Below are 26634 nucleotides of genomic sequence, written 5' to 3'. Positions count from 1 at the left end.
AACAAGGCTGATTACTTCACCTGGGTGCAGGCGAGCTGAGTCCAAAAAGAGTCAGCAAAGGTTGCTGGGATTACCATTAGTTCTGACAGGTTTTGGGATAGGCGGTGGAGGTAGGAGCAATGTTTTGGTGGCAGGGGTGGATCTCACAAAGTACATTCTCAAGGGTGGGGAGAATTACAAAGAACCTTCTTAAGGGTGGGGGAGATTACAAAGTACATTGTCCAGGTAGGGTGGGGCAGGAACAAATCACAATGCTGGAATGCCATCAGTTAAGACTGTTTTCACTTTTGTGGTTCTTCAGTTGCTTCAGGCCATCTGGATGTACACGTGCAGGTCACTGGGGATATGATGGCTTAGCGTGGGCTCAGAGGCCTGACACCCTGGTGGTGGAGGTTGCAGTGAGCCCAGATGGTACCACTGCACTCCACCTTGGGCGAGCAAGACTCCGTCGCCAAAAAAAAAAAAAAAAAAGGAAAACAGGCCAGGTGCGGTGGCTCACGCCTGTAACCCCACCACTTTGGGAGGCCGAGGCAGGAGGATCGCTTGAGCCCAGGAGTTGGAGACCAGCCTGGGCAAAAAAGAGAGACCCTGTCTCTACCAAAAATTAGGAGAGGACGAGAAAAAACAAATGAGTTCTCCTGCCATAGCCAGACGCCCTCCAAACCCCACCTCATGGCTGTAATCAAGGTTTTGATTATTTAGAGACAGGTTCTCACTCTGTCACCCAGGCTGGAGTGCAATGGCGTGATCTTGGCTCACTGCAACCTCGGCCTCCCATGCTCAGGTGATCCTCCTACCTCAGCCTCCAAGCCAAGCAGCTGGGACCGAGCTGGGACCACAGGTTTGTACCACCTAACCTGGCTTTTTGTTTGAGAGTTTGACTCTTGTTCTCCATGCTGCAGTACAATGGCATGGTCTCAGCTTACTGCAACCTCCACTTCCCGGGTTCAAGTGATTCTCCTGCCTCAGCCTCCTGAGTACCTGGGATTTCAGTCACCCGACACGACGCTCGGCTAATTTTTCTATTTCCTTTTTTTTAGGAGAGATGGGGTTTCACCATGTTGGCCAGGCTGGTCTGAACTCCAGACCTCGGGCGATCCACCCGCCTTGGCCTCACAAATTGCTGAGAATGCAGGCATAGGCCACTGGAGCCGGTCCCGGATGGCATTCAGGCAGCCGGCACCGCTGTGGCAGGCACCTCATGTGAAGCCCACCCCTCTGTGGTTAAATTCTCCAGAAAGCTCCAGCCTCTGTCTTTTCTGTCACCTTTGACCCCAGGGGGACGCTAGGGGACCCGAAACCCCGCCCCGCATCAGCCAATAGACACAGTGGTGCGGCACCTGTGGGAGTTTATTAGGGGGAGCATTTCCTAAATGTGCAGGGACCAGAAGGGAGGGGTGGGAGAGGTCAGCAGCCATGCTCCGTGAGGTGTGGTCTCGCCGAGGACTCAGGTTGAGGGGTGCTCGTCCTCAGGCCCGGCCACTGCTCTTCAGCCAGCACATTATCTGCTGCTGCAGCTGGATAAAGTCTTGCACACCGGCATCCAACATGGCCTCGGTGATGACCCCATCCTTGGAGGCATACACCTTGTCCTAGTGAGGAGAGAGGGAGCTGAGGGAGGCCACCATGGGAACCCCCCACCCCTAACGCATGCCAGGGCTCCGAGGTGGGGAGGGTCCAAACCAGGGGCACCAGGATGGCCTCAGGGTGAAACACCGGCTTCCTGCACCTCGGCAGAGCCCAGCATGCGTGTGAACACCGGGAGCGGCCCCTGCAGTGCCACAGCCCTGCCTGCGTCCTCGGCACTGCTGTTTCTCAGTGACTTTCTAATAACAGAAAGCCCGAGGCCGAGCCCCACTGACTGCAGACCCATGGCAGCTCCCAAGAGGCAGGAGAGAATTGTAGACCCTCTGCATGTCTCAGCCGTGGCCAGGCAGTGCCCCCGGGTCACAGGGCACCGCAGATCCTCAGACCCTCACCTTCATAGGCCCCCAGGACAGAGGCAGCCACTGCCCAACCTCAGGGCACGTAGGTGGTAGCATCAAGGTCACCCCTGCCTCCACCTCCCTGTCCTGGGCACAGGACTTGGCATCCAGCACGTGGAGGCTGGAGCTGCTGGGGCTGTGGCCCTTGGTGTCGCTTCAAGCACCTCAGGTGCAGCCCTTCTGCCATGGACAGGTCGCTCTCCATCCCAGTGCCAGTGGAAGGCGTGGAGTCCCCAAGGGGAGCCACCTATGGGCCAGGGTGAGGGTGTGGGCACCCCCACTGGGCACCGTGCTCAGGAGTGCACCAGGACGCCTGGAGGAAGCACAGGGCAGGGGACCCTTCCAGGACGGCTGAGGGGGTTCCTCACCCCATCCCGGCTGTGCCTCCCAGAGGCAGGATTCATCTCACAGGGTAAAGGGGCAGCAGCACACCATCCTCCCACAACACGGCTGCCACGACGGAACCTGCCATGGGGATGACCATGTGGTGCCCGTCCCCTCTGGCAGCGCCCACCCCTCGCCAAGAGCCACTGTGTGGGGAGACACCGACTGGAGCTGGACTGCCAAGCTTGGCTCAGCGGCCCAGGAGTGCAGGAGACACTGACCGGAACCGGACCGCCACTGTGCATCAGAGGACCAGGACTGCTCAGCATCATTTTTGATCTTGAGCCGACCCAAGAGAGTTGAAACAGGTGCAGGAACCCTCAGGGTGCACCCGAGTGGCTGCACTTCACCCAGGGCCCAGTGGAGGAAAGGGGCTGAGCAGACGCTCACGGGGCCACTCCACCAGGAAGCACGGGACCTGACAGAGCCCACCAGAAGTGACAGCTAAATGTCACGTGGCCTCCTGGGTGGGATTCTCGGCAAGACCCAGTCCCAGGTGAGGCCAACAGTGACACATGACGTTCACCACGTGGCAAGGCCCCGGGCCTGGGAGCTCTCAGTGCTACCCTGGAAATTTTTCTGGGAACCTAAAGTCTTCAAGCTGTAAAAGTTGAAAGACACGAGCTGGACCTGATGTCTTCACGTGTCAATTCACAAAACATTAAGAAGAACCAGCAGCACTCCTCAAACTCTGGGACAAATTGAAGAACATTTCCTCACTCATCCTGGGAGGCCAGCATTACCCTGATATCAAACCCAGACAAAGACACCACAAGAAAAATGACAGGCCAATATCCCTGACGAGCATCGCCGGGAAAGTCCTCAACAAAATACCAGCAGAGTGAATTCAGCAGTATAGTAAAAGGACCCTATACCCTGACCAAGCAGGATTTATTCCTGGAATGCAAGGATGGTTCAACATATGAAAATCAATGTTCCACATACGAAATGCTCAACATACAACAATCAATCGATATTAGCAGAGTGGAGGAAGGAAACCACATGACTGTCTTAAGTGTTGCAGGAAAAGTATTCCACCAAATACAACACCTTTTTTTTTTTTTTTTGAGGTGGGGTCTCGCTCTGTAGCCCGGGCATCTCGGCTCACTGCAAGCTCCGCCTCCTGGGTTCATGCCATTCTTTTGCCTCAGCCTCCCAAGTAGCTGGGACTACAGGCGCCCACCACCATGCCCAGCTAATTTTTTGTATTTTTAGTAGAAACAGGTTTCACCGTGTTAGCCAGGATGGTATCGATCTCCTGACATCATGATTCCCCCGCCTTGGCCTCCCAAAGTGCTGGGATTACAGGCGTGAGCCCCGCCCCCCGGTGCCTGGCCACTTTTTTTGTTTTTTATTTTTGAGACAATGTTGCTCTTCTTGAACAGGCTGGAGTGCAAATGATGCAATCTCGGCTCACTGCAACCTCTGCCTGCCTGTCTCCTGTCTCAGCTTCCCGAGTAGCTGGGATTATGGGCATGCACCACCATGTCCAACTAAGTTTGTATTTGTAGTAGAGATGGGGTTTCTCCACGTTGGTCAGGCTGGCCTCGAACTGCCGACCTCAGGTGATCCACCCGCCTCACACTTTTATGATAAAAACACTCACCAAACCAAGCATTGAAGGATACGCCCTAAACACAATGAAGGCCACATATCACAAGCCCATAGGTGACATACTCAGTGGTGAAAAACAAAGCTTTTCCTCTGAGGTAAGGAACCAGGCAAGAACGTTTTACTGCTTCTGTTCCACTTACCACTGGAAGCTCTGGCCAGAGCAATTAGACAAGAAAAAGAAAAGCCATCCAAACTGAAAAGGGAAAGGTAAAATCACCTGTTCTCAGATGACATTACCTTATATGTAGAAAATCCTAGAATCCATATTGGAAGAAAAAACCCCGTGAAATCAGCAAACTTACAGGATACAAAATCAACAGCAAAATAAGCTGCAGTTCTACATCCCAACAGTGAATAATGTGAACACAGAATTATGAAACCGTTTCCATTTACAGTAGCATCTGAAAGAATAAAATACTTGGAAATTCACTTAACCAAGAAGGTGAAAGACTTGTACAATGAACACTGGCCGGGCGCAATGGCCCACGCCTGAATCCCAGCCCTTTGGGAGGCTCAGGCAGATGGATTACCTCATGTCAGGAGTTCAAGACCAGCCTGGCCAACATGGTGAATCATCATCTCTACTAAAAATACAAAAATTACCCAGGGGTGGTGGCACGTGTCTGTAATCCCAGCACGTTGGGAGGCTGAGGTGGGTGGATTGCCTGAGGTCACGGGTTTGAGACCAGCCTGGCCACCATGGCGAAACCCCGTCTCTACTAAAAGTATAAAAATTAGCCGGACGTGGTGGCGCGTGCCTGGAATCCCAACTACTCAGAAGGCTGAGTCAGGAGAATCACTTTAACCCGGGAGGAGAATGTTGCAGTGAGCTGAGATCACAACACTGCACTCCAGCCTGGGCAACAGAGTGAGACTCCATCTCGAAAACAAGAGAAAACCACATAATATTGCTGAGAGACGTCAAAGCAACATAGAGACTAAATGCGGTCCCTGTGAAAACCCCAATTATGTTTTACAAAAATAGGAAACCCACTCCTAAAATTCATATGGAATCTCAAAGGATGCTGAATAGTCCAGGCTGGAATCCAATGGCACCATCTCAGCTCACTGCAACCTCCACCTCCCGGGTTCAAGGGATTCTCCTGCCTCACCCTCTGGAGTAGCTGGGATTATAGGCGCACACCACCATGACCAGCTAAGTTTTATACTTTTAGTAGAGACGGGGTTTCACCATGTTGGCCAGGCTGTTCTCAAATTTCTGATCTCAGGTAATCCACCTACCTCAGTCTCCCAAAGTGCGGGGATTACATGTGTGAGCCACAGTGCCCAGCACAAAAAACACAACTGATGAAGGACCCAAGTTGGCGCTGGGCATGGTGGCCCCCCACCACGGCTGTGAGCGGCCCAGGATGAGCATCCTTATAAGGGACACCACAGAGCTGGGTTGCTCTCACTGACACATGAGTACCCAGCAAAGAACACTCCACGGGGGGGACCGAGCCGGCACCCTGACCTTGGGCCTCTGTGTCAGAGCTGTGGGGACACACTGCCCCAGTGGTTACGGCAGGCCCAGCAGCCGCCCACACTCCTGTGTGTTTTTTTGTTTGTTTGTTTGTTTTTTTGAGATGGAGTCTCACTCTGTTGCTCAGGCACAAACTCGGCTCACTGCAACCTCCACCTCCCGGGTTCAAGCGATTCTCCTGCCTCACCCTCTCAAGTAGCTGAGAATACAGGCACGCACCACCACCGTGCCCGGCCAATTCTTGTATTTTTAGTAGAGGTGGAGCTCAACATGTTGGCCAGGCTGGTCTCAAACTCCTGGCCTCAAGTGATCCTCTCCCCTTGGCCTCCCAGCATGCTGGGGTATCAGGTGTGAGCCACCATACCCGGCTCAAATTATTCTTACTTTTTTTTTTTTTTTGAGACGGAGTCTCGCTCTGTCGCCCAGGCTGGAGTGCAGTGGCGCGATCTCAGCTCACTGCAAGCTCCACCTCCGGGTTTACGCCATTCTCCTGCCTCAACCTCCCGAGTAGCTGGGATTACAGGAGCCCGCCACCTCTCCCGGATAGTTTTTTGTATTTTTTTAGTAGAGACGGGGTTTCACCGTGTTGGCCAGGAGGGTCTCGATCTCCTGACCTGGTGATCCGCCCGTCTCAGCCTCCCAAAGTGCTGGGATTACAGGCTTGAGCCACCGCGCCCGGCCAATTATTCTTATTTTTTAAGACAGGGTCTCGCTCTGTAACCCGGGCTGGAGTTCAGTGGCACAATCACGGCTCATGGCAGCCTCTGCCTCCCGGACTCAAGTAATCCTCCCACCTCAGCCTCCCAAGCAGCTGGCATTACAGGCCTGCACCATTAGGTCCAGCTAATATTTTAATTTTTTGTATAGATGGGGTCTCCCCTTGCTTTCCAGGCTGGTCCTGAACTCCTGGCTTCAAGTAATCTGTCTGACTTAACCTCCCGAAATGCTGGGAATACAAGCGTCAGCCACTACCATGCCTGGCCTCTGCTTGCTTAGTTGTGGAAACAGACCTGGTCCCAAGTGAGGACGGCCTGGAATACAGACCTCAGCTGACCCACAAGGATGGGGTTTGAGATCTGGGACTCTTTGTCACAGTGGCATAACTGACTAATACAGCCCCTATAGACCCCGGCTCCAACGTTCAAATCAAGGTAACTGGCTACTTCATGAACCTGTCACACGTGGAAGCGCTGCTAGGTTGAGTGACCAGGTTATCACACAGACTCTGCAGACCCCAGAGGCAGCGATGCCTGTGTATGGCCTTGGTGCCTTCGGCCCCACAGACCTGGTTTTGCTTTTCCAGCAACCCCCAAAGACCAAAGCTTTCTGGATGGCCACGCCAACACTGCTCTGAGTCCCGGCTCCCCGTCCCTGGAGCAGCCACGGACCTGCAGGAGGGGGTCCTCCAAGGAGCAGCCGGCTGTGGGACAATCAGAAGTCACTCCTGCCCATGTGTCTGAGCCCGTCAAGCAGGACCAAGCCAACGGACTTGGTCCAGGAAACACAACATCCCTCCAGCCCCACCACCAAACTCAGGCGGGGCCTTTCCTGATGAGCATTCACACCAGGGGGTGCCCGTCCGCCAAGGTGAGCAGCGAAAGCCTCCCGCCCCACCTGGCAGAGCCCGGATACTAGGATGCTGGACGGGCTCCCTGACCTGTGACCGTCAGCCACGGACATGCCCCACCCTTCTGAGGGCAGGAGCAGGGGCGCGCCAGTGTGTGGAGTGGCCCAACTGGGGCGGGTGCCCCGTGTCACGGCTGTGCACTGAAAACCCCTCAACAGAAGTTCCTGTGTGACACTGGTGCTGGGACAGGCGCAACCGGGCGTCTCCACAGCAGTTGGGCTCCTGTCTGGGTGGGTGAGCCCGAGCCTGACTCACCTGACAGGACAAAGCCAGGTTTGCGATCTTCTGGCCCGACATGCCGTCCGTCAGCTGAGCGATCTCCACGCACTTCCTCCCATAGTCAGACGGGGCCAGCTTCAGGCGCCTGGGGAAGGAGTTTCCAAGTGGGCCGGCCAAGGCAGTGGCTCCCACACCACGAGGTGGGGGCTGGAAGACACGCAGCCAGGCGTGCACCCATGCCAGACGCGCCCTTGGCAGGGACTCTCTTCCTGTGACAGCCAAACTCCACCCTCTCCCTGATGCAAACCAGGTCTGGGCTGAGCAGGGAGGTGGCAGCTGCTGTGGGGCCTGGAGATGGCCACACCCCCTCTTCACACCAGCCCTGCCCACACCTGCCCACTCAGCACCCACAAGGTGCATGGCCGTTACAGTGGCAGTGGCAGAGCCCTGACTTCCAGCAAAAGCATCTCCCTGGAGGCCACAGAAGCCAAGTCATGGTGCCAGGGCTACGAGCAGCCGTGGGAATGGGAGAGCCCAGGGCAGGGGAGGGCCAAAGGGAAACTGAGGCCGGGACAGCTGTGCTAGCATGGAGCAGGCAGCCGCGGAGGCGTCGGCGTGGGGAACCAGGCTCTCTTTGGAACAGAGCGGCTTTTGCTGTCACTGGAGACAGCAGGAATTTAGGTCAGGTGCACAGAAGGACTCAGAAATCCCGGACCTGGGGACACCAAGAGGTGGAGCAGCCTCTGCTCATCTGGAGTGCTCCTGAGGCAGCCAGCGTGCAGCACCAGGGACCCTCATCACCTGGAGGGCTCTGCCCACTGTGCCTTCTGCACCCACCACCAGCGACAGGGAGCCTGAAGGCCTCAGGGTACAAGTGCAGCCGGAGCCGCGAGGCTCCAGGGCCAGGCATGGCAGCTGGAGGAAGGCCAGGCCAGCAGCCAGCAGGGGACCATGACGATCCTCTCCAGTCCCGACACGGGGCTCTCATGAGGAGCGTCTCCCTCGAATCCCAACGTGGGGGTCTCAGAGCAACACTCCATGTCACCTCCCCTCACTGCCAGGGCCTGAGGGTGGCCAGGCACAGGATTTCTTCACAGCCCTCCCCAGTCCTAGACACACCATGTAGCGAAGAGGAACGTAAAAGAGGCCGGGCGCAGTGGCTGGCATCTGTAATCCCAGCACTGTGGGAGGCCAAGGCGGGCAGATCACCTGAGGTCAGGGTTTCGTGACCAACCTGGCCAACATGGTGAAACCGCATGTCTACAAAAATGCGAAAAGCAGTTGGGTATGGTGGCAGGCACCTATACTCGCAGCTACTCAGGAGGCTGAGGCAGGAGAATCGTGTGAACCCAGGAGGCGGAGGTTGCAGTCAGCTGAGATCATGCCACTGCACTCCAGCCTGGGGGACAGAGCGAGACTTCATCTCAAAAAAATAAATTGAAGGTTTGTAAGTGATGGTGGGCTCTGCCCCCCAAACCCGAGGAGACGCCACCAGGCTGTTCTCCGGTGGGGATGAGGAAAGGGTGGCGGCACCTCCCTGGGTGCGGCCTCAGGGACCCTTGGGGCCCACAGGGCTCCTGTGAGAAACCGCAGGGCAGGGAGGCGTTGCCACACTGGAGACAGGGCTTGCTGGGAGCATCTGGAGAGCAGGGGTGGGGGTGGGCCCTGAGCGAGGGTCCCTGGACAGGGGCCGGTGAGGCGAGACACTTACTGCTTTCCTTCTGTGGCCGGCTTAAGAACATACTTGTCAAGATACATTCTCACCAGGCGCTCCCGCTCCTCCTGCCAGGGCAGGTCGAAGTGACACCTCATGTCGACGATGTCATCGATGTCCCAGTGTAACTGCTCGGGGTGGCGGCTGGCCAGGACCAGCATGAATCTGCGGAGTGGGGATGAGGACACTGGGGCTGCTGGTCGAGCCTCCGCTAGGGAAATGGGAGTTTCACAGCCGCCTCAGGGAGACTTTCTGGGAGAATCTAAAGTGGCAGCTTGTGAGCAAAGGAAACACCGGGAGGACGCGGCACAACCCTGGTCACTGCCCAGCTGTGCCCCCGCCCGGCAACCTGGGCCTCTGTTCTCATCCCATGTGGCGCTTCCCCGCTGACCCTCGCCCTGCCTGATAAGCAGCGCCGGGACCACCACTCCTGCTGCTGCCTGAGCCCTGCTGTGCTGGGAGCAGGGATGTGGGACCCAGAGTCCATGTCAAGAGTGGCCACATGAGCCAGGAGCAGGACCGCGGGGGCCCGGGTGCAGCGGAGGCTCAGCAGGGCCCCAGCTCTGCCTCTCTGGGAAGGACCTGAGCCAGGGCTCCAGGGAGCGTCTACCAGCAGCAGCTGAGCCAGGGAGCCCAACACGCATGAGGAGCCACAGCCGACCGGCAGGACTTGATCCTCCGTGTGACACGTGATTGGGGCTGGAGGGGCCCAGGAGACCAAGAAAACCCAAACTTAGGGCATTTGGGAGGGGCTAGGGAGCCTGCCGTGGGGCCATCCACCTGGTAGGGACATCTGGGCAGCAGCTCACGGAGGACGCACAATGTGGGGAGGCCCCCAGGCTCCACCCAAACACACAGGACCTGCTCATGCCCAGCTTCCCGTGGGAGCAAACGTGTCTCCATCTCCCACCCCAGGGCACCCACACCCTCCCAAGGGAGGCCCCAGCAGAGCCTCAGACGATCAGACCACCTCCCTTGCAGGTACAGGACCACGGAAACCCAGGGGCAGAGGGACCTGCAAGCTGGGGCGGCATCGCACAGGACCGTGAGGACAGGACCGACCCTGGCTCTGCCCAGGAGGCCCCCGCATGTTCCTCAATGACAAGTCATCCTGTCCCGAGCTGGGTCGTTCCCATGGTACATCCGAGGGGGGCACGTTGAGGCCACGGGTGCTGCCCAGCACTGTGATCCAGGGCCCCTGAGGTCCCTCGGTGAGAACCAAGGGCACGACTGCACAGCCCTGCCCGGGGGCCCAGGACCCGACGGGCTCCCTCACTTGTTGCTGCACCGCCTCATGTGGTATAGGAAGGCATCCTGGCCGACTCTGCGGTCCTCGTTTATCTCCTCCTGCAGAGAGAAGGTTCCAGCCTTAAGCACCAGGAGCAAAGCCTTAGGCACCAGGAGCAAAGCCACAGCAGAAGGTCCCACAGGCCTCCCTCCTGCAGGGAGCAGGGACGCGGTGACACTTTCATGGATCTAAACTCAAAAGTCTGACCAGAGCCAGGGGTGGTGGCTCATGCATGTAACGTATTATTGTGGGAGGCCGAGGAGGGCAGATCACCTGAGGTAGGGAGTTTGAGGCCATCCTGGCCAACATGGTGAGACCCCGTCTCCACTAAAAATACAAGAATCAGCCAGGGTGGTGGCACACCTGTAGTCCCAGCTACGTGGGAGGCTGAAGCAGGAGAATCACTTCAACCTGGGAGGCAGAGGTTGCAGCGAGCTGAAATTGCACCGCTGCACTCCAGCATGGGCGACAGAGCCAGACTCCGTCTCAAAAAAAAAAAAAAAAAAAAAGAACTGTATGGCTGGGCGCCGTGGATCACACATGTAATCCCAGCATGTCGGGAGGCCAGGCGGGGAGGTCATTTGAGGTCAGGAGTTCTCCACCAGCCTGACCAAAATGGTGAATCCCGATCTGTACTAAAAATACAAAAAAGTTAACTGGGTGTGGTAGCAAATGTCTGTAATCCCAGCTACTCAAAGGGCTGAGGCAGGAGACTAGCTTGAACCCAGGAGGTGGAGGTTGCAGTGAGCCAAGACTGCGCCACCTCAAGGCAGCTTAAGGGATAGATGTGACTTTATCTCAAATAAATAAAAATAAAAATAAAAATAGACCGGTGCAGTGGCTCACACCTGTAATACCAGCACTTTGAGAGGCTGAGGCAGGTGCATCACGAGGTCAAGAGATCTAGACCATCACGGCCAACATGGTGAAACTCCATCTCTAGTAAAAATACAAAAATTGGCCGGGTATGGTGGCAGGTGCCTATAATCCCAGCTACTTGGGAGGATGAAGCCGGAGAATAGCTTGAAACGGAGGTTGCAGTGAGCCGAGATCCTGCCACTGAACTCCACTCTGACAAGAGACTGGAGACAACATCTCGAAACAAAACAAAACAAAACAACCCTCAAAAGCCACACCTTAACATTAAGCTGACCAAAAAAAAAAAAATGCTGGTTTTCACACAAAACTTAGAGAAAAAGGAATTGAGCAGCGGGCTGCGGCCTGGTCCAGGATGACACACGCACCCGCCCCACCAGCCCCCTGTGGCCAGACAGAGGCTCAGTGACACTCACAGTGGCTGGCTGCCGAAGGAAGGCGTCCGCGTCGTCCATGAAGAGCAGGAAGCTGTGAACGAGAGGGAGGCCAAGCACGGCGAGAGTGACACCTGCAGCGGCCCACAGCAGCGTCCGGCTGTGGCGGGAGCAGGCCGAGCGCGCAGATCCCTACAGGATGCAGCCTCTGCCCCATCGGGAGCCCTAAGTCCTGGGACTGACAGAAGCCCATCAGCCTGGCCTCTGGGCAGGTGACCACGGCCCAGCCTCACAAGGCCCCGGGAAGCCAACGGCACACGGGGGCGACAGACTCTGCCCTGCAGGCTTCACCCCCACCCGGCCCAGTGCAGCGCTGGCGGCCGCTCAGAGTCCACACCAGGGGCAGGATCTTCTAAAGTGAAAGGTCAAAGGTCAGAGGGGAGGGTGCCAGCCATGAGCGACGTGGTGCCAATGGGGACAGCTGAGGTCGCAAGGGTGCCCAGGCTGTGCCCTGCGTGCGGTCACTGTGGGACCTATTGAAGGGTGTGTGCCATGCTGTCTTCGGCTAACTTCCAAATGGTTCTACCAAAAGAAGCCGGTGCCCACGCCCACCTGCACGCATGTTTTAGGGAGGGCGGCCGTGGAGGAGGTGCCCCTGCAGCTGTGAAGACCCCTCTCTCCCTACACCCACCCACCTCCCTTCTGCTCAGAGCCAAGTATCCCACTGGCAGCCTCCACACGCTGGGGGCCTCGTGTCCACCAGGGTCCACACTCAGGCGACCTTCCCTCCGAGGGACCCTCCACCGGGCCTCCTGCGTGGCCACAAGGACAGAGCTGCAGAAAGACCACGAGGTCCCGGAAAGCCACCTGGACCCCCTTTCCCCGAAGGCAGCCTGCTGGGCCGCAGTGAAGGGCCTGTGTGCATGCTGTGGGGACATCTCACCCACGCCGGCTGGTATTGGCCCAGTCAAACAGCTCGTGCATGGCGCCCATGCCTTCCGGCCCCATGACGGCCAGTTCCTTGCCTGTCATGATGGCGTAGTCCATGCCCGAGTACAGGGCGAGATTCTAGACGGGAAGAGTGAGGGGAGACAGAACAGATGTTCCCTCTGCCTCGGCAAAGCCTGCACACTCCACCCTGCCGGGCGTCCCTGCCTGGAAGCCACAGCCTGTCAAACACCACATGTCCCCTGCCTGGAAGATGGGAGGCGCTGTTGCCCACACCAGCACGCTGACCCTACATGAGGGTGGGCAAAGGACTAAGGAGAGTCCATTCCCCAGGCGACTGATCCCCCCAGACACCTGCAGGCAGGTGAGACCCCAGGGACCCCTGGCCCACCTGGACAGCCAGGTGCTCTCACCTTGGCAAACAGTGTCTTCCCGGTGCCTGGTGGCCCGTACAGCAGGACATTCCCGTACAGGCTGCGGTTCTTCTCAGTGTTCCTTGTTGCTATGGCCATGTTGCGCACCTGCGCTTCCAGGCTGGGCTGCCAGGGAAGACGGGGGCTTGGGGGACCCACTCTGCGCCCACGGAAGCCTCAGGGGCAGGGGCTGCAGCAATGCCCTGTTGTGTACTCCACTCCTCGGGGTGCCGCCCAGCTCACGGACAGCCTATCCGTGGCACGGTCCCAGCAGTCGCATCTCAGAAGCCGAAAGCTCCTGGGTGACACCACACCCAGGAGGGCCACAGCACGGCCAGCTCCGGGGACCCCTCCCTGCACCTCCCCGGTCCCAGGCACACCGACTTACACTCAGCACAACACCCTCCAGCACGTCCCGGAGCCGACGGCGGACCTGCTGGCGGACCTGCCGGAGGGGAAGGGCATTGGGTCACCTGCCACAGCCAGGGCACAGCCACCAATGCACAGACACGCTCGGTAACACACCAAAACAGAGCTGCCCAAAAGCACAGCCAGGACTGGCCAGGAGCTGGAACCCCGCCGCGCTGGGAGACTGGGTGACTATTGCTGGGATTGGGGGCATTTTCCGGTTCCTTATTGGCTTTTATTTCATTAACCACCCACCGAGTGACCTGTGGAGACCCCACCACCCCCGTGTGGAGAGCAGGGACCTCGGGGGCTGGCCAGCGGCGCGGCTCCTCAGGGAGACTGCCCGACACCGTGGCCTGTAGCAGCTTCCCCGACACACGGCAGCACACCCAAGTCCCGGGACTTGCAAGGACCCCAATGTGCTCCCAGGCCCCATCAAGAGCCCCGAGCAGGGGAGACCGAGGCAGACGGGGGAAGGGTCTCACTGATGCAGACCCCTAAGCTACAGCGCCGGACAGGAAAACCCAGGCATGAAGTGGCCTGCGGGTGCCCCTCATCCGGGGAAAGGGCAGGGACAGGAGGGTGTGTGTGGACAGGAGGGTGTGTGCGGACAGGAGGCTGTGCATGGGCAGACTCTGCTCGTGGGGCACAGGGACTCAGCCTGAAACCGCACACAGGGAGGGCCAGGCCCGCGCCGCTACCTGGAAAGACTGCTGCAGCGCCTCCAGCACTGTGATACGGCACTTCGGGGTCACCAGGAATGGCTTGAACAGCCCAGCCTCGATGAAGCGATGAAGCGCGCCGGGGCGGCTGTTCCATTCTTGGCAGAGTAGACCCCGCCAGCCAGCAGCGTCAGCCCAACCACCTGCAGCAGAGACACCGCCCTGGTGTGCCTGCCCCACCCTCCCTCCCTCCACCAGTGGGAGATGCACAGGGCTGCCCCCACCCTCTCTCTGCCCAAGGGAGAAACACAGGGCTGTGTGCTGGCAGCACAGGAACCCGAATTCCCAGCCCCGAATCCCACAGTCATTCTGTTACATGAGGCAGGCGGGGCCGCCACAGCGTCCTCACTCAGGGCCATTTTCTCTGCAACTGGCAGCATAAATCCTGCAAAGCCCGGTCGCTGAGCAGGGCCCTGGGAAGACCCAGCCGGATATGTCACAGGGCCACACCCTCTGCTACTTTCTTGGCCACTAAACTGGTACTTTCTTCCTGGAAAACAAGGCTAACCCGAAATCTCTAATTTCTTTTAACAATCAATTACGCTGGCTGGGCATGGTAGCTCAGGCCTGCAATCCCAGCACTTTTGGGAGGCCGAGGCAGGAGGATCACCTGAGGTTGAGAGTTCGAGACCAGCCTAACCCACATGGAGAAACCCCATTTCTACTAAAAATACAAAAAGTTAGCCGGGCATGATGGCACATGCCTGTAATCTCAGCTACTTGGGAGGCAGAGGCAGGAGAATTGCTTGAGCCCGGGAGGCAGAGGTTGCAGTGAGCCCAGACCGCGTCATCGCACTCAAGCCTGGGCCACAAGAGCAAAACTCCATCTCAAAAAAAAAAAAACACATCGTTTATGCCAGACCCGGTGGCCTATCCCTGGAATCCCAGCACTTTGGGAGGCCAAGATGGGCAGATCACCTGAGGTCAGGAGTTTCTGACCAGCCTGGCCAAGAGGGTGAAAACCCATCTTCACCAAAACAGAAAAATTACCCGGGCATGGCGACCTGCACCTGTACTCCTGGCAACAGGAGAGGCTGAGGCAGGAGGATGGCGTGAACCCGGGAGGCGGAGCTTGCAGTGAGCTGAGACGGTGCTACCGCACTCCAGCCTGGGGACAGAGTGAGACACTGTCTCTAAATACAAACAGAAGTCAATAGTGCATTAAGCAGCTCCCTCGTGTCCTCACGTGACACCATCTCACCAACACGGGTGGCAACACCACCTGCGACATTCACTGTCACACTGGCGACGCCACGGGCAGGCGCTGCAGTCACAGCTCAGGGCACCGGCACAATGGCGGAGCAAGTGCCCACTGCGTGCGAGGCACCTACTGTGTGCTGGCAGCAGGGGACGGAGGATGCAGTCATGTGCGACGTGGTGTGCCACCACACTAGGTCAGTGCCTGAGTACAAGAGTGAGGCTGTAACCAGAGAGGAATCTGTGAACTTCAAACTCAGGGTTTTCTGAGGAATAAAGGTTTTTGCAAAATGGAGTCAGGGTCACCTTCTGTTTTTTGTTTTTTTGTTTTTGAGAGAAAGCCTCGCTCTGTCCCAAGGCTGGAGTGCAGTGGCAGGATTTCGGCTCACTGCAACCTCCGCCTCCTGGGTTCAAGTGATTCTCCTGCCTCTGCCTCCTGAGAAGCGGGGATGACATGCACGTGTCATGTGTAGAGATGGGGGTCTCACTGTGTGGCCCAGGCTGGCAACTGCGTTTTCTTCTACCAGCTCGAGGTGGGAGGAGCAGCTCCCACCAGCAGGTCCAATTTGAGCTTGTTCTGTGCTGGGAGAGCTCCGGGACCCGGGGTTCCAGGAGGCCCCCACAAGCTGCCCCACAGCCACCTGCCAGCCCTGCCCGGGACACGCGTGTTTACCGTGGCTGTCACTGTGTCCCGGTCTGTCACAAAGGCACGGAATCTTTCCCCAAACATGGTGACAGCTGTCCTGTGGGGGAAGCAGTGGTGTGACCAGGACAGACATGAAGATCCGCACGGCACAGCAAGAGCGGATTGAGGGTGAGGCCCTGACATAGCGGCCTGGTCCTGCCAGGACAGAGGGGCAGTGTCCCCACCAAGGAGCCAGCCTGGAGCAGCCAGGCTTGGGAGAGCTGGAGAGCGCCTAGGACCAGCGACTCACACCTGCGGGGCCCCGTCTGTGGCTGGCCTGGGCAGCGCTCACCTGATGGACGCAAAGAAGGTCTGATGGTGCTTCTGCACAGACTCCTCCTGCTTCAGTAAGTTCTCCTCATTCACAAGCTGCTGAGAAGCCACAGAAAAAGAGAAAAGCCTTTAAAACCACAAAAATGCTTAACACCAATGCAGAGGTTGTGTCTGCCCCAGGACGGGAGGGCTCCAAGCGTCTCGGGCACCTGGGGCCCTGCAGATGCCACAGCCTGACACAGACACAGGTGACATCGGCCGGGATGGCAGTCGCTGAGGGGCTGCTTTCAGGAGCCCAAACTCCCCAGCGGCAGAAAACAGCCCCCACTGCAGCTTCCCTGAGAAGGACCACTGCGCGGCAGACCTCCCAACACCACCGCCCTGATTCAGGCTGTGCTGAAGGAAGCCGCTGTCTTCTGCCAATTAAACTTTAAGCTACAATGGCCACAACAGGCAACACGTGAACCCCACCTGTGAGCTCAGGACTGACGGCGACGGGCCAGGGGCGGTACCTCACACCTGTAATCTCAGCATTTTGGGAGACTGAGGCAGGTGGATCACTTGAGGTCAGGAGTTCAAGACTAGCCTGGCCAACATGGTGAAACCCCATCTGTACTAAAAATACAAAAAAGCAGCTGAGTATGGTGGCGGGTGCCTGTAACTCCAGCTACTCAGGAGGCTGAGGCAAGAGAATCGCTTGAACCCAGGAGGCGGAGGTTGCAGTGAGCTGAGATCACACCACAGCACTCCAGCCCGGGTGACAGAACGAGACTGTTTCAAAATAAATAAAATAGAAAAAATCCTGCTGAGCTCAAGGAAATGAGGTGAGAATGTCAAGAAGTTCTAGGCCCTCCAGACGACCAGACACCCTCACCAACACTGGTCCTCCCTCTCGGGTGGCACTGCAGCAGCGTCTCTCACCTCCCCTTGGAATGAGGCGCCCAAGCTCGGCCCTGGGCCCCACTGCTGCCCATGTACACGGCCCTGGCCCTACCCACCGGCAGTAGCCCACCAATCTCCACGCCCAAACCCCATGTGCACCCCGGCCTCCCCACACGCACCGGCCCCACTCACTTTGAGCTTGGACTGTTGCTCCGGCTTCAAAGTCGGCTCCTGCATCTGCACCAGATTCACGGCCTCCTTCGACATGGCCTGCGGGCGCAGAGGCATGGAGGGCAGGTATTAGGATACACGGATGACTGGGCACGCATGCACAGCAGCCAGGGGGCTTTCTAGAATCCATAGCCACACCTGGACCTCAAAGCCCCCAGCCCTGCCTGAAGGGGTGGCCTGCCCCTCCACACCTGTGGGCGTTTCTCGGTAGGTGGAACCAGAGACTTGAGAAAAGAAATAAGACACAGAGACAAAGTATAGAGAAAGAAAAAGTGGGCCCAGGGGACCGGCACTCAGCATACAGAGGACCCACGCTGGCACCGGTCTCTCAGTTCCCTCAGTATTTATTGATCATTATCTTTACCATCTTAGAAAAAGGGAAGTGGCAGGATAATAGGATCATCGTAGGGAAAAGGTCAGTAAGTAAGATATATGAATAAAGATCTCTGTGACATATGTTTAAGGAAAAGTGCCTTGATATGCATATGCAAACATCTCTATAAACCTTTTTAGTGCATAAAGAACAGCATTGCACTAGCACGTCCCACCTTTCGCCCTAAGGCGGTTTTCTCCTTTCTCAGTAAACAGAACATACAATCGGGATTTACACCGAGATGTTCCATTGCCCAGGGACAGGGAGGAGACAGATGCTTTTCTCTATCTCAATTGCCAAGAGGCGTTCTTTCCTCTTACACTAGTCCTCCTCAGCACAGACCCTTCATAGGTGTCAGGCTGGGGGACGATCAGGTCTTTCCCTTCTCACGAGGCCATATTGCAGACTATCACATGGGGAGAAACCTTGGACAATACCTAGCTTTCCTAGGCAGAGGTCCCTGCGACCTTTGGCAGTGTACCTGTCCCTGGGTACACTAACCAGGATGGTCTCGATCTCCTGACCTCATGATCCGCCCATCTCGGCCTCCCAAAGTGCTGGGATTACAGGCTGGAGCCACCTCCCCGGACCTGGTGATGACTTTTAACCAGTAGGCTGCCTTGAGGCACTTGTTTAACAAAGCACACCCTGCACAGCCCAAAATCCTTTAAACCTTGAGTCACCACAGCACATGTCTCTTGCAAGGACAAGGTTGGGGGCAAGGTCACAGATGAACAGCATCTCAAATGCAGAACAAAGTGGAGTCTCTTATGTCTACTCCTTTCTAGATAGACACAGTAACAGTCTGATCTTTCTTTTCCCCACACTGCCTCACCATCCTCCTTCCCAGTCAGACCTGGCGTGACGAGGCCCCATCCCCAACACAGAGGCTGGTGCATTTGTGGGGTTTTATCCCCCAGGGACGGTCTTGGAGGGCCACATCAGGAAGGCCATCCCACGTGGACGGGAGGAGACTATTTCCCAATTTGACGGAAAGTCAGGCGATGGCTAAAGGGTCCTCTATTTCTTTACGTTACATACGCTTTTCCTAAGCTTCCAATGGCTATTGTCATTGATCTGCCATCAGGCACGAACAGGCAAGAACAGGAATCCATAAGAATCGGATACCAGCCAACACGCCCAGGGTGACGAGGGCAAGCGTAGGACAACGTCCGCCGTTACATTTTGTTCCTAGTGGGGAGCTAACATAGGTCGACGTTTGGGTGTTCTGGGACAGAAGTACGTATTCTCCGAGCTGCTGAGGCCTAAGCATCAGGTCTCAAAATTTTCTGGGATGACAGTTTTCCCATCACAAAATTTTACCATAAACATCTTTGGCCGGGCGCGGTGGCTCACACCCGTAATCGCAGCACTTTGGGAGGCCCAGGTGGGCGGATGATGAGGTCAGGAGATGGAGACCATCCTGGCTAACACGGTGAAACCCCATGTCTACTGAAAATACAAAAAATCAGCCGGCCATGGTGGCGGGCGCTTGTAATCCCTGCTACTCGGGAGGCTGAGGCAGGAGGATGGTGGCGTGAACCTGGGAGGCGGAGTTTGCAGTGAGCCGAGATCGTGCCACTGCACTCCAGCCTGGGTGACAGAGTGAGACTCCGTCTCAAAAAAACAAACAAAAAAAAATCTTCTGTCCGGGCGAGGTGGCCTATTGAGAAAATATGCAGGGCCTCAGGGAGTTAATCATAAAGGGGATTAAGGAATCCATGCCGCGAACCCAGAATCTTACCCCAATATTTAATATACAGCAAGGAAAAGATAAAGGTCATATAACATTTTTTTTTTTTTAGACAGATTAAAAGAATGTGGCCGGGCACAGTGGCTCACGCCTGCAATCCCAGCACTTCGGGAGGCCGAGGTGGTGGAAACACGAGGTCAGGAGATCGAGACCATCCTGGCTCACACGGTGAAACCCCGTCTCTACTAAAAATACAAAAACCTAGCCGGGCGAGGTGGCGGCGCCTGTAGTCCCAGGTACTCGGGAGGCTGAGGCAGGAGAATGGCGTGTACCCGGAGGCGGCCCTTGCAGTGAGCCAAGATCGTGCCACTGCACTCCAGCCTGGGTGACAGAGCAAGACTCCGTCTCAAAGAAAGAGAAAAGAACAGATTAAAAGAACGAGAGAATATGCCGGTTTAGGTGTCAAGGATGCTCTTGGGCAAGGAATTTGTCACTAACAATTGGCCAGGTATTAACGACAAATTACAAAGGAAAGAGAACTAGAAAAATAAGCCTATAGAAGAGATTCTGAGACAGGAAAGAAACATCTTAGAGGAAAGAGAAACACTGACGGGGGAACAGAGAAAGTGAGAGAGAGACAGTGTCAGAGAGAGAGAGAAAAGGAGAGAAGTAGTGAAGGAAAAGCAATCTGCCCCATTCTTTTAAAAGCCAAGAGTAGGCCTGCTGTGGCAGCTCACGCCTGGAATCCCAGCACTTTGGGAGGCCGAGGAGGGCGGATCACGAGGTCAGGAAATCGAGACCATCCTGGCTAACACGGTGAAACCCTGTCTCTACTAAAAATACAAAAAATTAGCCAGGGACGGTGGCGGGTGCCTGTAGTCCCAGCTACTAAGGAGGCTGAAGCAGGAGAATGGCGTGAACCCGGGAGGCGGAGCTTGCAGTGAGCTGAGACTACGCCACTGCACTCTAGCCTGGGTGACAGAGCGAGACTCCATCTCAAAAAAAAAGAAAGAAAGGAAAGAAAGGAAGGAAAGAAGGAAAGAAAGGAAGGAAGGAAGGAAGGAAGGAAGGAAGGAAGGAAGGAAAGAAAGAAAGAAAAGAAAAGAAAAGAAAGAGCGAGCGAGAGTAAATTTTTTTTTTTTTTTTTTTTCTTGAGACGGAGTCTCGCTCTGTCGCCCAGGCTGGAGTGCAGTGGCCAGATCTCAGCTCACTGCAAGCTCCGCCTCCCCGGTTTACACCATTCTCCTGCCTCAGCTTCCTGAGTACCTGGGACTACAGGCGCCGCCACCTCGCCCGGCTAGTTTTTTGTATTTTTAGTAGAGATGGGGTTTCACCGTGTTAGCCAGGATGGTCTCGATCTCCTGACCTCGTGATCCGCCCGTCTCGGCCTCCCAAAGTGCTGGGATTACAGGCTTGAGCCACCGCGCCCGGCCGAGCCAGAGTAAATTTAAAACCTATACTTGAGGACAGGAGTGGTGGCTCATACTTGTAATCCCAGCACTTCGGGAGGCTGAGGGGGGCGGATCACCTGAGGTCAGGAGTTCAAGTACAGCCTGGACAACATGGTGAAACCCCGTCTCTACTAAAAATATAAAAGCTAGCCGGCTGTGGTGGTGGACGCCTGTAATCCTAGCTACTTGGGAGGCTGAGGCAGGAGGATCGTTTGAACCCGGGAGGCAGAGGTTACAGTGAGACAAGATGGTGCCACTACACTCCAGCATGGGCGACAAAGCGAGACTCTGCCTCAAAAAAAAAAGTGCTATTCCAAACATCAGACATTACATAAGAATACCACACTCCTTGACACCCACCCTCATCAGGGAAAGTAGAAACAATGAATCAGACTTTAAAGAACCACTTAAGGCCAGGCGTGGTGGCTCATGCCTGTAATCCCAGCACTGTGGGAGGCCGAGGCAGGTGGATCTCAAGGTCAGGAGATCGAGAACATCCTGGCCAACGTGGTGAAATCTCTTTCTACCAAAAACACAAAAATTAGCCGGACACAATGGCATACACTTGTAGTCTAAACTACTCAGGAGGCTAAGGCAGAAGAATGGCATGAACCCAGGAGGCAGAGCTTGCAGTGAGCCAAGATCGCACCACTGTACTCCAGCCTGGGCGACAGAGCAAGACTCCATCTCAAAAAAAAAAAAAAAAGCCAATCGGATTTAGATTGTGAGGTCTAACCCTGGCCAATAAGGGAACCACACAGCAGTAGGCGCTACCTGCATCAGGAATAAGAACCTTCCCCTCCCTTGTCCAAGCGCTCGCCATTGCTCCATCTATGAGACGCCCCCTTCTATAGAAGTAACTTTCCTAGCTGAGAAAAATGTACGTTTGAGTGCTACTTCTTTTGCGACCCTGAAAATTTGCATATAACACAGTGAGCCTCCGAGATCTCGCCACCGCACTCCAGCCTGGGCAACAGAGCAAGACTCTGTCTCACAAAAAAAAGAAGCCTGGCTGGGCACCGTGTCTCAGGCCTGTAATCCCAACACTTTGGGAGGCTGAGGCAGGAGGATGGCTTGAGCCCAGGAGTTGGAGACCAGCCTGGGAAATCAAGAGAGACCCCGTCTCTACCAAAAAATAAAAAGAGGAGGAGGAGAGAAACCAAATGAGTTCCCCAGCCATAGCCAGACGCCCCCCCGACCCCCGAACACCCCAATGGCCATCAGGAAGGGCTTGGTTTTATTTTTATTTTTATTTATTTATTTATTTATTTTTAATTTTATTTATTTATTTTTTTTTAAATTTTATTTATTTTTTTATTTTTTTTCTGAGACGGAGTCTCGCTCTGCCGCCCAGGCTGGAGTGCAGTGGCTGGATCTCAGCTCACTGCAAGCTCCGCCTCCCGGGTTCACGCCATTCTCCTGCCTCAGCCTCCCGAGTAGCTGGGACTACAGGCGCCCGCCACCTCGCCCGGCTAATTTTTTGTATTTTTTAGTAGAGACGGGGTTTCACCGTATTAGCCAGGATGGTCTCGATCTCCTGACCTCGTGATCCGCCCGTCTCGGCCTCCCAAAGTGCTGGGATTACAGGCTTGAGCCACCGCGCCCGGCCTTATTTTTTTTTTAGACAGAGTCTCGCTCTGTTACCCAGGCTGGAGTGCAGTGGAGTGATCTCGGCTCACTGCAAGCTCCATTTCCCAGGTTCACGCCATTCTCCTGCCTCAGCCTCCCGAGTAGCTGGGACTATAGGTCCCCGCCACCACACCGGGCTAATTTTTTGTATTTTTAGGAGAGACCGGGTTTCACCGTGTTAGACAGGATAGTCTCTATCTCTTCACCTCGTGATCCACCCACCTTGGCCTCCCAAAGAGCTGGGATTACAGGTGTGAGCCACTGCGCCCAGCCAGCAAATTTTTGCAATTAGCGGGCATGGTGGTGCACGCCTCTGGGGCTAATTAGGACCTAGTAGGGTATGGCTACTGGACAGGCTGAGGCAGGAGGATCACTTGAGCCTGGGACGTTGAGGCTGCAGTGAGCTATAATCACACCACTGCACTCCAGCCTGGGCTCAGAGTAAGAACCCATCTCTAAAAGGAAAATGAGAGAGAGAGAAATGGAGAGAGTGGGCAGAGGTAAACCGCCTCCCTCCAAGCACTGCAGCTCCCAGGGGTCTGCTCTCTGACAGACCCGCTGCATGCCCAGGCTCCTCTTCTGTTTCCTACTTCCGCCAACACCCCACACCCTTCCTAAGGACACAAAGTGCAGAAAGCAGTTTACGTTTCATCGGCCAATATGAGGCTCTACACGATTGCACTGTGCTGTTTTGCCCTGCGATTCCCCGCGACCACCCCTGCACCCCGCCCTGTGCTCAAAGCAAAGGTTTCCTGTCTGAGAGAGTCCTCCAGCATTGAGGACCTGGAGGAGTGACCGTGCAGGTTCCAGGTGCAGTCTGGACCTTGAGCCAAGATAGGGTCGCAGCTGCCTCCGGAAGCCCGGGCCAGCGGGAACAGGGGCTGGAGTCCCAGGGTAGGCCCCAGCCAGGCAGTGAGTACCGGGCTCTGCTCCCAGAATTCAGGCAGTGAGTGTGGTTTCTGATCTCTGCATCTGAGCAGACCTCTGGGGACAGGGAGCTGCATGGCACGACAGGACTGTGGCCTCCCAGCGTGGCCTGTGGCCCCCTGTGACCCAGGCGCAGGGCATCCCAGGACCAGGGCATCCCAGGACCGAGGCTGCAGTGGCCGGCGGCACGTCTTCCATGGACAATGCCTGGGCAGAAGCGGGCCCTCTTACCCCTGAGAACAGTGTAGTATGAAGTCACCGCTGGCCCCCACATCACTCTGCAGCCTCGTTCTTCTCGGGGGGCCCGGCCTTCAGGAGGGAGGGGCTGGTCCCATTCTCGTTCTTTCTCTCTGCCTTCTAAAAGGACCCACTAGTTCTGGTCTCAGCCTGGGCCAGCATGGGCCCCTCCTCCTTCCCCACTGGGTAGGCCCTGGCACAACCAAAAGAAGAGCCGCCCAACCAGGCCCTCCTGAGCCACAGTGCCCAGTGTACGGCCCTGGGTAGATGGTCCCCTCCAATCACCCACCAAAAGCAGGGCTCACGGTTCTCCACAGGGCTCCCTGAAGCCTGTCAGCCCCTGCCAACACTCCTCAAAGTGCACTGATTCATGAGAGGCAAACGGAAGCAGCAGTGCCAGGCCGGCACGGTGTCTCCTGTCTGCATCCCCAGCATTGTGGGGGGCCAAGCCAAGAGAATCCTCTGTGGTCAGGAGTTTGAGAACAGCCTGGGTAACATAGGAAGACTCCCATTCCTTAAAAAATTTTTGCCAGGAGTGGTGGCTCACACCTGTAATCCCAGCGCTTTGGGAGGCTGAGGTGGTTGGATCGCCTGAGGTCGGGAGTTCAAGACCAGCCTGACCAACACGGAGAAACCCCGTCTCTACTAAAAATACAAAATTTAGCCGAGCGTGGTGGCGCCTGTAATCATAGCTATTCAGAAGGCTGAGGCAGGAGAATCACTTGAACCTGGGAGGCAGAGGTTGCAGTGAGCTGCGATCGCACCACCGCACTCCAGCCTGGGTGACAGAACAAGGCTCTGTCTCAAAAAAAAAAAAAAAAAAGCAGGAAACACACAGCTGCTGCCTGGAGCTGATCGTCCTAAACTGTCCCCTCTCTGGCGGGAGGCTGTCATGTGGGCTGTGCCTCCGGGATTTAACTTGGTTTATTACTGTCACCATAGAAACAGGGCAGCAACCAGCTTCCCTAGGTGGTTCCCAGCAGCGTGCCCCACGCGTGGCCACCCCACTTCCTAGAAATCTGGACTGAAACCCCAGGCCTCTGTCTGGCTTCTCACGAACAGCTCTCTCTGGAGAGTTTTTTTTTTTCTTTTTTTGAGTTGGAGTCTCACTCTGTTGCCCAGGTTGGAGTGTAGTGGCGTGAACTTGGCTCACTGCAACCTCAGCCCTTCCAGGTTTAAGCAATTCTCTGCTTCAGCCTCCAGAGTAGCTGGGATTACAGGCGTGTGCCACCACACCTGGCTAATTTTTTTGTATTTTTATTAGAGACGGGGTTTCACCATCTTGGCCAGGCTGGTCTTGAACTCCTGACCTCGTGATCCACCCGCCTTGGCTTCCCAAAGTGCTGAGATTACAGGCGTGAGACACCGCGCCTGGCGTGTCTGGAGAGTTTCACATGCTGGAGAACTGCTGCTCTGTCATCGCTCACGGAGGCATGGACCCGATTTTCAGCCCTCTCTGCCTCTCCTTTCAGTGGCCAGCAATGGGCTGTCCAGCAAAGGACCTTGCACAACCTATCAGGGACTGGTCTGGCACGCAGCCAGCGTGAAATCCTCAGGTTGGTTCTCTTCAGATGTGGGAGCAGCCTCCCTTCGGGGTCTCCTCAAAGTACCCAGGGCTCTCCCTAGCCCTGCCCGCCCCTGGCCTTCTGAACACCTGCCACGTGGATCACAAACTTGTGACTCTTCTTGTCTCAACTAGAAGCAACCGCAGCATGGCCCTTTCTGATTTCCAGGTGCATGTCGAAAAGCGTGCAGTGGCCTCGTGACGTGGTCAGGCCCTTGGCAAGGAAGTCCTGGTGGGTGTCAGCCTCTGCGCTGCACCCTGAGTGGACTGAGTCGGGGCCAGGATTGTGTCAGGGGAGGTGGAGGAGCCACGGGACAGCAGATTCACAGAGGTCTGGATGGAGCACTCTGGGGCCAGAGTTATTTGCAGACTTGGTACAGATTCGAAGACTTCAAAATGCCTGGGGCTACATAAGGGGCAGCACTTCCCCGACGAGGGCTTCTGGAAGGGGCATTCCTTGACACGGAGATGGAGGCGGCAGTGCCTTTTCACCCTCTCTGGGAGGCCTTGTCCTGTGCTGGGCCTTGGTGTGCAGAGATGAGCAGAAGGGAGGTAGAGCCTCTGCCAGAGGGGTATGTGGGGAGCAGGGTTGTGGCCAGGGCCACAGCTCTGCCCTCTGGGGATTGCAGAGCTGGAGCCCCTCCCAGCTTCTCATGTGAGTCTGAGTCGTCCACAAAAGCCACCGAGGCCATCAGGAATGAGCCCGTGGTGCCCCGCTGCCACCCACAGGGCACTCCGTGAGCTGGGCTTGGGCTCAGTGTGCAAGGGACATCTCCTCTCAGGTGACCATGGGCTCAGATCTGCCATCACCCTGGAGAATGGGGTAGGGGGCAGGGGCTGCATGAAGGGAAGTCTAACCCTCGACAGGAGGTGGGACCGGAGACCCAAGCCCGAGACCCTGGCCACCTGCTGACCAGCAGTGCAGTTGTGAGCACGCCATCTGCAGTGACACACACAGCCCCCGGGTCCTGCTCAGGCCTCTGTGGCCTGACTTGGGGGCTGAGGGGAGCTCAGGAGAAACCCAAAGTCCAGCCAGCTGGGCCCCCCCCAAAGACACCTCCTGCACACACAGGCAGGGGGGCCTCCTGTGTCTCACTTATAATCACACCGGAGGGCACACTCTGCGTGGTGAGCCTGACCCCAGGCAGCCCCCCACGAATGGTGGGTGGTGCGGACTTGGGTGTCTGGTGGGGCCACGGGATGCACAGAGCTGGGTTCTTGCGAGACAGTGCCAAGGCCAGCTGTCCCGAAGGAGGCCCCTGGCACAACGCCCACCAGGTCTGAGGAAGGGACTGAGACCACCTCAATGCTGCAGTTCCTGGGGTCACGTGAGTCCAGGTGTCGAAAGGGGCAGTGGACCCCACGCGGTGCAGGGTGCAGCTTTGCCAGCAGAGGGAGCCCGCATGCGGCTGGGCCCGGGGCTATAGGTCGTGGCAG

At 56.4% G+C, this 26634-nt stretch overlaps 1 protein-coding gene across 1 annotated transcript; it reads right to left on the bottom strand.

The window, feature by feature from the left end:
- Window positions 1-1332: 1332 nt before the first annotated feature.
- Window positions 1333-17359, bottom strand: LOC104653541 (ATPase family AAA domain containing 3C). Its single transcript, XM_030942313.1, is given in 13 exon segments — window positions 1333-1592; window positions 7349-7457; window positions 9024-9191; window positions 10303-10373; window positions 11607-11658; window positions 12508-12632; window positions 12926-13051; window positions 13314-13370; window positions 14035-14130; window positions 14133-14198; window positions 15926-15995; window positions 16230-16309; window positions 17285-17359. Coding segments are annotated over 13 exon segments (1218 nt in total). The 3' UTR covers window positions 1333-1469.
- Between the last annotated feature and the right edge of the window lie 9275 nt (window positions 17360-26634).

Source organism: Rhinopithecus roxellana, chromosome 12 (assembly GCF_007565055.1).
Source record: "Rhinopithecus roxellana isolate Shanxi Qingling chromosome 12, ASM756505v1, whole genome shotgun sequence".
Taxonomy (NCBI): Eukaryota; Metazoa; Chordata; class Mammalia; order Primates; family Cercopithecidae; genus Rhinopithecus; species Rhinopithecus roxellana.
The sequence above is the reverse complement of the archived record's forward strand: the minus strand, read 5'-3'. Positions and strand labels throughout refer to the sequence as shown.